This window comes from Carassius auratus, unplaced genomic scaffold (genome assembly GCF_003368295.1).
Source record: "Carassius auratus strain Wakin unplaced genomic scaffold, ASM336829v1 scaf_tig00036691, whole genome shotgun sequence".
Lineage (NCBI taxonomy): Eukaryota > Metazoa > Chordata > Actinopteri > Cypriniformes > Cyprinidae > Carassius > Carassius auratus.
In genome coordinates, this window is record NW_020526331.1 from 25607 (window position 1) to 41599 (window position 15993).

The window sequence follows — 15993 nt, forward strand, 5'->3', positions numbered from 1 at the left end:
TTAACGATGATGATAATAATAATAATAATAATAATAATAATAATAATAATAATAATAATAATAATAATAATAATAATAATAATAATAATAACAACATCTATAATGTATTTTTTAAATGCATTAATGCATATATGGCCACTTCATATGATCAAAATAATGGAGAAATGTCTATTTATAAAAAAAAAGAAAAAAAAAAAAGAATATATATATATATATATATATATATATATATATATATATATATATATATATATATATATATATATATATATATATTATTATAAGTAGTATAATTATTATTAAATATTAACATTAATATTATTATTAATAAAAGTAGTAATACTACTAATACTACTACTACTAATATAATAAAATGCAATGAAATATATATTTTTTTATGCTAAACCCAAATTTGAACTTATGTAAAGAACTAATATAGTTTAATAAAATTAATATTATTATACTTCTGCCTATTATTACTATAGTTTAGCCCTACTACTACTACTAATGTTTTTTTAATGATACATATAAATATTTTAACTTTGATTGATTGATCGATTGATATATCCACAAACTTGCTGATCATGTGTTTTCCCTTTAAAGGAAAGGGGTTGGGTTCTTTAGAAATTAGCAGGTGACTGGGGGTGATGTGTTTGTATGTGCGCCACATGTGGTGTGACATATTATCAAAGCAGAAATGCTAACACAGTCGTAAGATGCAGCTGTCGGTGCACTTGACTTGTGTAATTAGTGTCTTATATTGTAACTCATAGATCAAATCCAGTCCTGGGAAATTTGCATGCAGAGTGCAACTCATGTATAGCAAGCCTGCTCATTGAAATGCTCAGAAGATGCTTGTTTACTGGGGTTTGGCAACTGTGCGCTGCATAGATATGTGTTAGCCGGATGCTGATTGGCAGTTACTAGCCTAACTTGGGTGCTTGACCTGCAGTGACGGGAAATGAATTCCCACATGAAGTGTGCTGCACTTGTGGAGTGTGTCCTGATGCTGCACAGAGCAGCAAACCCTGATCCAAGCTGCTTTCCCATTCATAGGGTTCCTAGTCTTCACGGCTTTTAGGGGGAATATAGTTGGAGAAATATAGTGTTTGGTATGCCTGTCTGTGCTAGTCTCTGAAGCACCAGGCTTTCTCGCCTCATTCTCGTGTTAATTTGGTGCTCACTGCCAACAGGTTAAGTGAAGCATCAGTGTCTATTTGGCGGCCTGACCAATTAGTGGCCAGAGCTTCTCCTGCTCTTAAATCAGAACTAAAGACTAGAGCTAGTCAATGCCTCTGCGAACTCGTGCGATAACCTAAGGACCCTCTCTGGCTGCTTAACTCCAGGAGCACAGCTCTGTGAGGCAGATAAAGTCAAATTAAACTGCAATATTGAATGTAAGACTAGAACTGGATTACACCCATATCTGATACGTGTGTTTGATGGCTTGGTGCACATGCAGATTTTCTTCTCTAGTGTCCATGTCAGGATTCCCACAGGACGGGAAGTGTACAGGAGAGCGAGAATTGTAATTAGATGGAATTCTGCTGTAATCCGCTGTGTGTGCAGGGAGCTATCAGGAACCCGATATGGAATCGGTCCAGTTTTTCGACAGTTGGCAGGAGTAAGAACAGCGCCCTCTCTTGGCTCTCCACAGTTACCTGACGAGGCTTGTCTGATGCAAACGGCATGTGTGCGGTGCTTTATCTGCCACATGATCATATTTGCAACCGTTTCGATATCAGAAAGTATTTCACAAGTGTCACTTTTAAAATGCTTTATTCTAGCTTCATGCAATATATATATTTTTTTTTATCCATACTTGAATCAGGGTAAGTTTCATGGAAAAAAGCATCATTTTGAGCTAAAAGCTGAACGTGGATGAATTGGATCACTTTCATCAACAAATCTAAAGCATACACACTCCTGAATCACTTTCTGGATCATCATTCATTCTGTTACATTAGGCCATTTTGGATTTTGCGCTGTTTAGTGCGTGGCAATGTTATTATTTTACATATCCATCTGCTTACATACACAATCAGTTATTTCTCCTTCTTCATCGTGTTTTGATCCAGACATTTAATATTTTTTCAGAAGATGCGTAATATCACCTCATACCCATATGCCAGTGAAAATGGAAAACTTTGTCAATGGCAGAGAAAGAGTTAATAATAATATTAAAGTGATAGGTCACCAAAAATAAAAATGTAAAAAATAATTTACTCACCCTCCAGTTGTTCCAAACCTGTATGGGGTTCTTTCTTCTGTTAAACACAAAAGAAGATACAGCATTTATTTAAGAATGTTGGTTAACCAAACCATTGACGGTAGCCATTGACTTCCATAGAATTTTCTTTCCATAATGTAAAAGTCAATGGCTACCATCAACTGTTTGGTTACCCAACATGCTTCTTTTGTGTTTAAAACAACTTGAGGGGATAATTATGACAAGTGGTATAAAATATGAGTGCTTTTATTATAATAAATAAATGAAGTATTAATAACAATTACAGTAATAATAGTAATAAATACATTAATGCTAAATACATTGTTTTCATTATTAACATTTTATTTGTATTGTTATTCCTATTAATATTAATATTTCTTTAACTTATGCTATTAATTAAATATGTTCATTAAATAAAAGTTATACAATGATTGTGTGTACATGTACATGCAATTTAATTTATTTATTTTCTGAAAAAGTCACTTTAGGCTCTCTGTAACATGCAGTATTTCCTTCTCACTTATCAGTTTAAACGAGAATATCATTTTCAACATGGCCAGAGATGACTGGGACATGGTTTTCTTTTTGTTTTGTTTTTTGTGTAATTCATCTTTTAAACCCTACAATGAATTGATCGGCCTGGGAAAGTTGCACTTTCAGATCCAGTATCCCTTTTCTCAGAACTGTTTTGCCCATGCACTTGAAAGTATATAACTATGTGATACAAACTTGGGTTAAACTCTGCCTCAGTGGCCTTTACAGTAGTGTGCTGCAAAGATTTTAACTCCACGTTGAGAATTTCTCACTGTTCAATCTCTGATGAATATGAAAACAATTCTCGGCGCACAGGCAGAACAGATCAACAGATCTTCCATATTGTCAAATTTGTCTGCTGGCTTTCTGCTGACAGCTCGGCCTCATAGCTCAAATCCCCGTGGAACATCTGCGCACTGATGCTCGTAGTCCTACCGACTGATACCGCGTGTCATTTCAAAGAAGCGACAAGCCGTTAGCTTGGGGAAACAATGGCATTTGCCTGCCTCCGAAATTGCAATACGCTACTGTTTGCATTAATGTCAGCAGCGTGACTCAAAGACTCCGACAGCGGCAGAGGAGAGATGATATGATTTCTTTATGGAGCTCCCAGTGTCCACAAACAGAGAGGCTGCGGGTAAAGCGGATTGACTATCTTGAGGACAGAATGGTGGTTTTGCGTCAGCGAGCTGCTGTCTGCTCCACCGCTGGGCTGTTTGTGCTCTCTTGCGGTTAGTGAACAGGGAGTGACATATTGTCTCTGTGATGGAGACTTAACAATGTTGTGCACTGTAGGGGTCCGACTACATACTGCTGTAAGTCAAAGAGCTTTTCAAGATTTACCATGCCATGGTGTGACCAGAGAAACAGAGAGATAAAGCTTTGCTTTAAAGTCTTCAGTATCTATCTGTCTGTCTGTCTGTGTGCCTGTCTGTCGGTCTGTCTGTCTCTCTCTCTCTCTCTCTGTGTTTGTGTCTGTCTGTCTGTGTGTGTGTCTGTCTGTCTGTCTGTGTGTGTGTGTGTCCGTCTGTATGTCTGTGTGTGTGTCTGTCTGTGTGTATGTGTGTGTGTGTGTCTGTCTGTGTGTCTGTCTGTCTGTCTGTGTGTGTGTGTGTGTGTGTGTGTGTGTCTGTCTGTCTGTCTGTCTGTTTGTGTGTGTGTGTGTGTCTGTCTGTCTGTGTGTCTGTCTGTATGTATGTCTGTGTGTATGTGTGTGTGTCTGTCTGTGTGTATGTGTGTGTGTCTGTCTGTCTGTCTGTCTGTCTGTCTCTGTGTGTGTTTGTCTGTCTGTCTACCTGTCTGTCTGTCTGTCCTATTGTTATATCATTATTTTTGGTTCATTTTTTATCTTTCTATCATTGATTCTATATTTATGTTGTTTTATCAATCTTTCTGTCGCTCATTCTTTTGTGTGCTTTGATGTTTGTTTGTTCTGTCTGTCTTCTGTCTGTCCTACTATTCTGAAGTTTTTGGTTCTGTTCATCATTTGTTCTATCATTCATTCCATCATTCTATTATCGATTAATCATTCTGATAGAACCATTCATTCTATCGGTCAGTTTATATGCTGTTTGTGCTGTCTGTTGTCTGTCCGGTCGTTCTATCATTCTTTTTTGTTCATTCTGTCTGTCAGTCTGTTGTTTTCATTGGTTCTGTCCGTTGTTACATCTGTTGTTCATTCATTTCTATCCAAGGTCTCTGTTTGTCTGTCAATCAAACATTCATGACATCTGTCTATCTATGCGACTCTGGACCACAAAACCAGTCATAAGGGTCAATTTGTTTGAAATTGAGATTTATGCATCATCGGAAATCTGAATAAACTTTCCACTGATTTAAGGTTGTTATTATAGGACAACATTTAGGGGTGCAATGATATATGATATGTACGGTAGGAAATTTACAAAATATATCCATGGAACATGATCTTTACTTAATATTCGAATGATATTTGGCATAAAAGAAAACTCGATAATTTTGACCCATACAATGTATTGTTGGCTATTGCTATAAACATAACCGTGCTACTTCTGACTGGTTTTGTGGTCCAGGGTCACATACTTTATGTTTGCACTACATATAATTTTTTTTCGTTCAGTATATTGTTTGTTTTATCATTCTTTTGTTTTATTATCTGTACTGTATGTTGTTGTCATTCCTTAAAGGGATATTTGACCCAGAAATGAAAATTCTGTCATTAATTACTCACCCTCATGTTGTTCTAAACCCGTACAACCTCCGTTCATCAATGCATTTTTGATGCATTCTGAGAGCTCTCTGACCCTCCCATAGACAGCAATGTATTTAACACAATCAACATCCAGAAACGTAGCAAGGAGATTGTTAAAATAATCCATGCGACATAAGGGGTTCAACCGTAATTTTACGAAGCTATGATAATACTTTTCTGTTTGCAACAACAACAACAACAATAACGTCACATGCATAATTTTAACAATCTCCTTGATATGATCTCCTTACTCATTCAGTCTGTCTGTCCATCTATAAATTAATCTAAAATTCTAAACTTTCAGGGTTATCAGGGCCACATTCTTTCTTTTTATTCTGAAATTACAGTCAAGTGACTGTTTCCTTATACTCAATGCAGTACATACTGTTTGCTACAGTACCACAATTCAGTTAATTTTATGTGGAACATTCACCAGATGGTCCGGGAACCGACTGTTTGAGTCTGAGACTACATACACAGCAAACATAGCAGTCTGATAGTTGAATGACAAGGGCAGCATTTAAAGCCAAATACCCCCATGTAGATAACAGGCCCAGTGCTGTTGCTCACAATGCATGTGCTTTCCACACCCGTGGTGTTGACATCGATCTGCTCGGTGTCTCGTCTTGATCCCAGCGGCGATGATAGCTCAGTCCATCGCTGCAGTGGGACCCCTATCACAAAGTCTCTGTGATGACTCCTATTGTGACGTGATGACTCGAAATTGGCTTGATAATATTGTTTGTGCAGATTCCACAAAGGAGACTGTTGTGCTGCACATGCGAAGGACCAAGCTTTGTGGGGGTTTTTTCAGTGGGTTTTCAGAATAGCAGTGATTAATGATGCTAAATGGGATTCACACAAGGAGAACATGAAAATAACCAATAATAGCTTTGGTTTTTGGGTTAGGGCTTTGTTTTGCTGGGTTAATTGGAGTGAAGTCATTCTTTGGCTCGGTTTTAAATTGACCACTTGATTTGGTCTTGCACAACGTCACATGCACCAACGTTTAAATGCAGAAAGCAGAAGGCCTTTCTTTCTTTCTTTCTTTGCTAAGCTTTCTCTTAATCTTTAGCCCTGGCTTTTCCATCTCAGAAGCTCAGAAATGTAGCTTGCTCTCTGCCCATATTTCAAGGCATTGGATTTGGTGATATTTATTGGCAGATTGTTGCAAAGTCATTCATAATTATTCTACGTTCAGCCTGCACATATTGGATTGAGGAATATGGAGACTGCCGAATCAGCAACACTTTCACTGCTCATGATCACAATGGCAGGAATATATATATATATATATATATATATATATATATATATATATATATATATATATATATAATATGGTAGCACTGTGCACATGACACAAATGCAGAAATGTAATGCTACATATAATTTTTTTTTTTATGTCAGATGTGTTTCTGTTTTTTCACAGGGCGGCTGTTGACGCTTTTGCTGCAATGTTATGCTCAAGTAAGTGTCTTTTGCTTTAACTTTTGTGAACATAGGGTAACACAATCATGTTTCTCCCAGCATGCTTTGCTCCAGATAGCTCTCTCTCTTATTTACTATATATAGTATTATTTACTATGTATATAGTAAATAATATTGTAAATATAAAATAGAGGATTAGCAGATCCATTTATCCATCCCAATGCTCTTGTGTTTTAATGACGCTCCCTGCAGGTCATTCATCATCCTGCAGGGGGCGCTGTGACTCTGTAAGTCCCATCCTGCTCTCTCTCATTGAGAACACAGCCGCTGCACCTGTTGAAGCTCTGCAGTCAGCGAGCCTGTAATCACGTAATGCTCTGTGGGCCTTTTAGGAGCCTCCTCTAAAAGAAACACGTCTGGCCGGTGATGCCGCAATTAATTCTCCTCCGTCCGGCGAAGCTAACTAGTCTGTGCCTTTTGTCTGCACGCTTTTTATTTCTCCGGAGGACGTCGCGAGCGCTTGATCATCATCTAACGTGGCCGTATTTCCTCCAGCGAGCTTCACAGAAGTACTGTCATGTTTTCTACACATCAGATCTGCGCTGCGGCATTTCTAACAGTGATTACAAGACGCCAAATCTCCGGAGTTCACGATGACAAGACATTTCTATATCCGGTGACTTCATATTCCACTGTAAAACTCCTAGAAATCTTTTGGCTATATTAGCAGCACCAGAAATCCTTCAAAAAGTCCAAGTTCGATAGAAACCATCGCAGACATTAATATTTCAGATTGCTGTATTTGTGCAAGTCAGAGAACTGCAGTGTTTGTTTAAGTTCATGACTCCCATACTGGGAGTTCAGGAGGGATTCAAGCCAAAGAAGTAGATACACAACACATTTTCGGCTCTCCATTTTAAAATATTATTCCCAAAGCTTCGGAAATAGGCTTTCCAGAACACTGTGAAAGTTTTGTTCTTTTCCCCTTATTTCCTTTTGTAATTCCATCAGCAATTGTTTTGCGTGCACGTGGAAGTAAATACCGTTGACCTTCATATCAAACTCTCCCGCCGATGGCCTCCATTAGATGCACTGAGTGCACAGCTCCATTGGCTGCTCTCCAAGCCCTTCATTAGAAGCAAGGAGACTTTGGACCGAGAGTCCTGCAAACTCCCTCGCATGGAGCCCCCTGCCCCTTTTCTGAGCATCTTCGGCTGGAGAGATTTATGGAGGAACCAGATGAATACTGAGATTGGAGGATTTCTCTTAAAACAAGGAGAGTGGAAATTATTTTGATAGTTCCGCAGGCGGGCTTTCAAACATTGATTTAATAATGTCATTTCAATCCTTGAAAGAGATCAGTGGCAGTCACACAGTGAATCTCCTGCTCAGATAGATAGATAGATAGATAGATAGATAGATAGATAGATAGCTAAAATGATAACCAAATTGAGCTACAATTAAAATGGCATTACAATTCATCAAGCTCCATTTGGAATAATACCAAATGGCCATTTAATGATAAATGTTTCCCGTGCAACCATTTTAGATGTTTGTGAAGTCTCAGATGTGGACTTGTAAAAACGTTTGCATAAGTCATGGGTACAAAAATACCTCTCTTTATTTGTAAGCATGAACTGCAATATCCACTTCACCAGTAGCATTGTGAAGAGCTGTTTTCTGTTTAAAATGCTATTAGTGAATTTCTGAAAGCACAAAGCAGATCAACATGAAGTAGTCGGTCCCAAAAGACTCAAAGTTTAGTGCAGTGCAGCAAACATTTAGTTCATTTGAATAAGCAGTTTGGTTAAGGGTTTCTGCTGATAGATAAGTCACTGTGTTTATATATTAAGCACAAGCAATACATTCAGAGGGGATGGGTGAGTATAGTTTATTTGAATTTAATTTGTTTACTTATGTTTGCTATTTGTAATTACAAATATTTGTATATTATTATTTTATATTAATGTTGTTATTCATTTTATTTACTCGATTTAATTTTTTTATATTATCATATTTTTTATATTTACATTATTACAGTATATTGTATAAAAATACAGACTTTTTATTTTATTTTATTTTACATGTTTTATTGTTATTTCTATTGATATTGTAACATTTTTGTCATTAGATATTATTTTACATTTTTATCGTAAACACATTTTTTATTTTGTTTGTTTGATTATAAGGCATATTTGCATTTTTTTTTTTTTTTTTTTTTTTATATAAGATCTCATTATGGTAGTATAAACTGAGTATTAGTTAGTTAGACATGCTAATGCCAATCTCTAGCAGACAACAAACACACAAAGTCTTGAAACTCGAAACTTTGTCAAAAGTGTAAAAAAAAAAAAAGTTCTAAATTAAGCGCTTGTATAAAACTCAGAATACTGTAAGAACAGCAATGATGTAAAACTTTTTATTTTTGGTCCATCTGAAGCTGTGACTACATGAGGTCGCTTATTGAATTACTAGTGCATAGCTTATGTATATAGTAATGTGACAATTTTGAAATAAATATCAGAAGTTAATTTGGTTGCTAAGATACAGATTCTTAGCATTAACAAAGAATTGCATCGCTGGTGTTTTATTGCTTCTCATTCCATGTTCTCAATTAGAATTGACAGGAAAAGTTGTACATTTAAGATGGAAACCTAACTGTCACAGTAGGAGGAGGGAAAATATAGTAACATGTTAGATTCGATCTTCTTGTTTTGTTTTTTTTTACTTCAGCAGTCACTTATAATTGTTCACGATATACTGATTGACAACATGCACAATAAGGGCTGCTCTGAGACACAGCCAGGCTTACCTCAGGCACCAGACATGTCACTGGCTTAAAGAACAGAAATTAAGTCTTTGCAGAGTGGATCTTTCTCCGCCATCTTGTTTTTGATCTCATTTAACCTTTTGCGCCATACTAAGAAATCTTTTTGCTCTGACAGACAGAGTCACATGCTTTTTTGTTCCCTCTCCATCATCCCAGTGTTACTGCATTCTGTTGATGTGGCTCTTTAGTGCCCGAATGATGTATGTTCTTATTACATTTTATTAATAACAGCACAACAGAGCGTGACATGAGAAACTGAGAGCGAAAGAGAGGTCAGTTTGAATATGAATGATACATAGAGATGCTTCCAATAAATATTAGCCTGTTTCTAACATGCTAGCTAGCAAAACATGCTTTTTTTTTTTTTTTCTACCAAAAACAAATCTGGCGTGTATTCAAATGAACATGGTGTTCTTTGTTAAATGGATGTCAGCCTCTTTGATGTCAGCCTCTTTAATTATTCAGGAGCCTTCTGGACTTGGAAGGAATGATAATGATGAATGATATGCATCTTTTTTGGTACATTAAGACCCAGACAAATAATAATGATATTGCGCATGAGCAAGGTTTTTTATTTGTTTAGTAATTTTTTTCCTCTGCCTAGACTCGTCATAATGAACAAAAGTTGCGTAATTTCTTTAATGTTACTATTACTGTTAGCATAGCCCAGCTAAAAAAAAAAAAAAAAAACTGCATATGCTGGTAAGGTATGTTTTGATGCTGGTTTATGCTGGTCCTTTTTGCTGGTTTATGCTGGTCCTTTGCCAGTACAGCACAAACCAGCAAAGTACCAGCCAAACCCAGCATCCCTGCATCGAAACATACCTTACCAAAATATCCTTTTTTTTTCAACAGGGAGTTTTTGCCAACAAAAGTGTAGCACAAGATAAATATGCTGCTAAACTGTCTTTCTGCGCATACTGTACCACACATACGTCTGCAAGATGTCTGTTAAAGATTTCTTGATCTGGAAAGCATCTGCTGTCTACAAACGTCTGACAGATGTCTTTCAGATGTCAATTTTACATACATTCTACAGTAAATCATAAACATCTTAAAGACATCTATTTGACATCTAAAAGGAAACGTCCTATAGACATATTGCAGATGTAAATGCAAATGTCAAATAGATGCATCTGAGTTGTACGTGTGCTACCAGGGTAGGTAGTGAATCAATTTGTTCAGATGATTCAAACAGAAATGATTCATTTTGATTCAGAGTTTGTCTTCTTGTTTGTTTTTAAAGCAAACATGTATAGCTTTAGCTGTTAGCATTTTCTAGTGTAGCTTGCTATGATTAGCCCTTAGCTCGGTAAGCTCTGGTTGTTTGGTAAGCATATACTAACAAAACATTTTAGCCTGTCAGACTGAACATCTTAATTTCTGTAAATAAATTTTCCATCAAGTACTGGTGTAGTACATCTAAACATGCTGCTAACTCATGTTCTAGTAATTAATTTTTTGATTTTGTAACACTGATTATTTTAGTTTTGATGGTTTAATTTAGTGATTCTGATTTCAAACAAAGGATTCACCGATTCCCAAAGGTCTGCGTGCATTATTTTGTCTTTTAATAGCAAAACATTTAGTTGTAGGTTTAAGAGTTTGTAGTATAGCTAACTACTGTCATTATTATTAGCATTTAGCTTTAAAATACCTTATAGCTTTTTCAAACACTGTTTGCCAGAAGTTTTTATTTTACAAACATTTTAATTGATATATACTTGCTGTGAATATCAAGTCAGCTGTTTTTCAGTAATATTAACTCTGGCTAATGTAACCTTACCTTATGAATTTATCTTTGTTTGGCAAACTGTTTTGGCCTCACGTAAAAAACAAAAAGCAAAATTAAATTTCTTATTAAAAAATTCTGGATTTCCTAAAACTTGCAAATAAATGCTAAATGTGTCCGCATTTTTACTTCTTTAGAGAGAATCTTTAAATGTTTCATGCAGACTGTATTATACTGTATTATAAAAATACTGAATGTTCTCTTTATGTTCTTCTAAAGAGGTCAACTGTCGGACTGCTGTTGCGAAAGGCTACATCGCGGATCTTTTGAAGCTGTACGAAGACTGGCACAACAATGACGTCAACCTTAAGAACATTCCTATCCGTAGAGCCCTACTTCATTGTCTGCAACGTGCCACCAACTCACCTGTGGGCAGAGACGCCCTGGTCGCCGAAGGTGGCATTAGTCTTCTCTTCCAGACCACTCAGGTGATATTTCAGTCTACTATGTGGTCCCAAAGTTATTGTTATCCCCTATCCTGGTATTTTTGCTACCTTCTGTACTTACATTTCTCTATTCCTAATGCTTTTATCATTTCCCCTTTTGAATCACATTGATTTTTTTATCAGCCTTGCTAAGTAAACCGGGCCCAGTCATTACCAGATGCTCTAACTGTCTGCTAATGTGCCGAAAAAAAGCTAATTTTAGCTTCTGATGCATTTTTTGCCCAGAGGAAATGTCACTTGGAAATCCCATGTAGCGCCTTGAAGTGTTTCTAACCGGTTTCATTTCATCTGAAGACCTGTTTGGCCATGAAAGGCCTCGAATCTCTGGTGGAACCCGCGATCCAGCTGATGAGAAAGTGCAATCCCAAAGTCCCTCTTCCACTGACCTCAGATAAGAGCGTCTTCAGCTTTTCTATTCCTGGGAGGCCTGTCGATGACTGGGATGCTGATTTAGGACTTTACGGTAAGGTTTATGTTCCCTAGGTTTTTAAGCAAGGTTCTTTATTACACTGCCAAACACCCAACAGTTACTATTATTCTCCTCTCACAGTGTGTCCGTAAGGGACACAGAGTCTGTCCCACTAGAGATATTTAGCCTTTACACACTGCCTCTGGCTATTAGTGCCTGTCAAAGTCCTTATCGGCCAGGCCAAATTTGCCGTTGTTATCAAATAGGCGCTGGGCATTTAATGACTCTAGAAAATTCTTTCAATGTCAACACAATTTATTCCAATTTTCCTCTATTAGACTTCGATAGCAAGAATAGTGTAATGTAGAGTACGTGAGTTGGATCAGTTCAGAGTGTTTATATCCAGACCACTCATTGCTTCCCTCCGAGCATCAAATTGCTTTTCATGAATTAATACAATTATAAACAAACATATAAGACTGGATAAAAACAAAAGGTTGATTATAATTCACTGGACACATGACCATGTCTAGATCAACATCTAATTAAAAATGTTGACACTTTACAGCTACTGAGCAAATAAATTTTCCCTGTCCGGAAACAATTTTTCTATATATTACTCTACATTCCAGAAAATCAGTCATACCTGAATATGAGTAGAATCGGGTCAAAAATCATTCTTGAGAAAAAAAAAAAAAAGAACACGGACAATTTGCATCAATATGTCACATTTTATTACATAGGATGTTAAATGCTATTAAATATAAACACCATAAATCAGTATTGTATATAATATATAATAATAAAAATAAATATTATAATTTCTAAAATTGTATTCCTGAAATGCACCTTGCTTAATTCATTTTATAGCCATGCAAACTCCCTAAAACTGTGATTGTTCAGACCTGTGCTGTGAAGCAAATGTCAACACCAGTCCTTGTGAAAGCAGGCAATGTGAGAAATCCCTTGTTTTAAAACCAGATTCAGAGGCCATTTTGATTTGAATGCGTCATGTTATGCTGTACAGCAGTATTGCGCATAAATTAACTACCGTGCAACCCTCTTTTAGCAGACGTGTTTCTTTTCGACTAGGTCATCAAATGCAAATGCACTCTTTAAACAAGGTCAGAACCTGTGCAGCAGTAAACAGAGCAAAGGAAAACAAAAAGCGAAGACATGCTTGGCCAGAGAGGAGCAGATTGCTCTTCGCTGACCCACAATAGTCTATATTCACTTGTTTTGCAGGGAGCTCTGAGGTGGTTGCCCAGGCAACCCTGCCCATCGTGGCTGCTCGACTCAATAGCGCATTGTGAAGCGTGTTAGCGTGCACGTCTGTTTGAACTTACCACATGTGCTTCGCTAATACACCAAAGCCCAAGAGTGCAGATTATTGTTGTTGATGTACACACACTTTTCACACAATAACTTGTAGAATCCAGACACCACGCGGGAGTTTTCCTGCTGGGATGTTCTCACTAATGAGTTTCCCACTGCTTTTATCTCGAGCAAGGAAGCCAGAGAGCTGGGAAGGCCGATATCAGACCGAACGCAATGATTATCTGTTTATCATTAAAAAAAAATTGTTGTGTGGTTGACTCGTTATACCTGGCGGAATGATACGTGTTTCCTGCATCCCACCCTGCTTACTAATGAAGGACTTTCTGCAGGTTTTTAGCACGGTTGCTAACATGCTAACCGCTAACATTAGCTTCTTTACTGACGTCAGATGCTTCTAAATGGAAAGCTGTGTGTGGTGCGAGTGCTCAGTAACACTGAGCCTATTTGCTGTTAAGTCTGGCCAGACCGATAAGATGATGTTAATCTTCAAGACGCCCAGATTCGAGAGGACTTTACCTTTAGCACTTCCTTGTCACTTCAGTTCGACTATCTTATTAGTTTTAAGCTGTGAAAATCACAGGAAAACACCCTCAGGGATTGTAAGATATTACAGCGGTGGTTTAGTATCATCTCTCTGTTATATATACAAACCCGGTAAAAAAAAACAATAATAAAAAAAAAAAACCCATCTTAAACCAGTCTATGGCGGTTTGCTGGTCTTGCTGGCCACTATGCTGATCAGGCTAGCCTGTTTCGATGGTTTTCGAGGGTGTTAAAGCACTTCGAGGCCAGCTGAACCAACTAAGACTATAGCTTTTTAAAAATGAATTGGCTTCTTTTAACAGCAAATTACCTTGTAAAACTTAAACGTGGTTTTGACATGTTAGCAATGCTGCCATTAACATTATTAGTGCTCATTAACTGGGTTGTATTACTTCACAACCTCACACTAAAATATATGACTTGTCACCGTTTATCACATGGTTAATTTACTCTGCTTTCACGCCAAATCAGATACCTTGAACGCCATTTTTTTATAAACATTTTTTTTATATAACCAGTCATTTGGTTTAGCAGACATAGTTGTAAAATGATAGTGCTTTTAGTGTTCTGTTTTGATCTGCAGTCATCATATCAGATGAAAGTCTGTGAAGCGTATTCAGCAGAGGGTCTGACTACATTTATTTCAGTTTCAGTTTATCTCTACAAATGAATATTCAATTAAAGAATCAATGGTGTGTTTTAATAATAATAATTATTATTATTATTATTGATATATAATGTATATATTTATATATCAATGTATAAATGTATACAATATATCAATAATTATTATTTGTATTTGCTATATACAGTATATAATAATATATGTATGTATAAAATATACTGATATAATGTATACTGATATAATATATACTGCTATACAGATACTATATGATATACTGATTTAATACTAATTGTATAATATATAAACCGTATAAAATATAATTATTGATAAAAAAGATGAATGTATTTAATTAAATAACACTATTATTTAGTAATTTATCTAAATTGGACATAAACATATAATGAGCATTTTTTTTATAGTTTTCTTATTTTTCAGTTGAATTAATAGATTTTGAGGGGAAATATGTTTTAGCTGAATTATACTTTATACATTTTTATTTTATCTAGAATGGATGGATGTATAGATAGACAGACTGCCATATTTTGTTCATCTTGACATTTATGTCTTAGTCTTATATGTTGTTTATCTGTCTTTCTTCCTTATTGAAAGATGGCAGTTTAGAAGATGACAGTGAGGAAGACGAGGAGAACGAGGAGCCAGACAACAGGGACTACGTGAGTGTTTTGAGATGTCTTCTGGAGGAAGACGTGAGCGGCACCTTCAACACATGCATGCACGCATCACGATCCTGTGTCGTAATTTTGACAGAGCAGACGATGTGAGCGTAAATTCCACTGATTCATTCTCCCTCCTAAAATGTGATTGAAGAGCGGGTTCTGCGTGTGACAAGAGACTGACACAAGCAACTTCCTGTTCTCACATAACTCCAATAATAGGTCCCCTGATTCAGCCATAAATCAATGACTTCACAATCCCTTTTCTGCTGAGACGCCAACACCAAACCAAAGCGCTGCTTTCCTCTTCGGCCCTCTTCAGATACTCTGTAGTGCAAATGCGTGACTTTTACATTTTACAACTACTGTATTGATTTGATTTGACAGTCCTCAAGAGATGCTACTTCACTAGTATCAGATGATAAAATAGGCTTAATTTGGTTACTGATAACACATTTTTAATCTCAAAAATAATATATAAAATACATTATAATGTTTTTTTTTTCTTGGTATTTTATGCCATTTTGAAATTGTATTGGACAGTCATTTGGGAAACTTTGTGGAATGCCCTTAAAAAATGCTAACTTTGGAAAAAAAAGATAGATAGATAGATAGATAGATAGATAGATAGATGGATGAACTCACACACACAATTTTTTAATAATCTTTAAATTAGTTTACCTTTTCTTGGGCCAAAAAAAAGACTGAATACACAATTTTTTTAATAACCTTTGAATTATTATTATTTATTTTTTTACAGAATACTTTTTATTTATTTTAATTTAACAGAAGTAATCAAGTATTTTTAAAATCTTGGTCTCTTAAAAAACAATTTTTTTGTATTTGAAAGACTAATTTTAATGGGAATCTGCAGAAGAAACAATACACACGCAAACACACACACGCACACA

General features: G+C 36.2%; 1 protein-coding gene across 1 annotated transcript in view; it reads left to right on the forward strand.

Moving 5' to 3' along the window:
- Positions 1 to 15993, forward strand: part of LOC113082681 (cytosolic carboxypeptidase 4-like) — a 57483-nt gene that overhangs the window by 10750 nt on the left and 30740 nt on the right. The window contains exons 6-9 of the mRNA XM_026254224.1: positions 6427 to 6464; positions 11267 to 11475; positions 11788 to 11956; positions 15018 to 15082. Of these exons, the coding sequence (XP_026110009.1) occupies positions 6427 to 6464; positions 11267 to 11475; positions 11788 to 11956; positions 15018 to 15082 (481 nt within the window). The remainder of the gene's footprint in view (positions 1 to 6426; positions 6465 to 11266; positions 11476 to 11787; positions 11957 to 15017; positions 15083 to 15993) is intronic.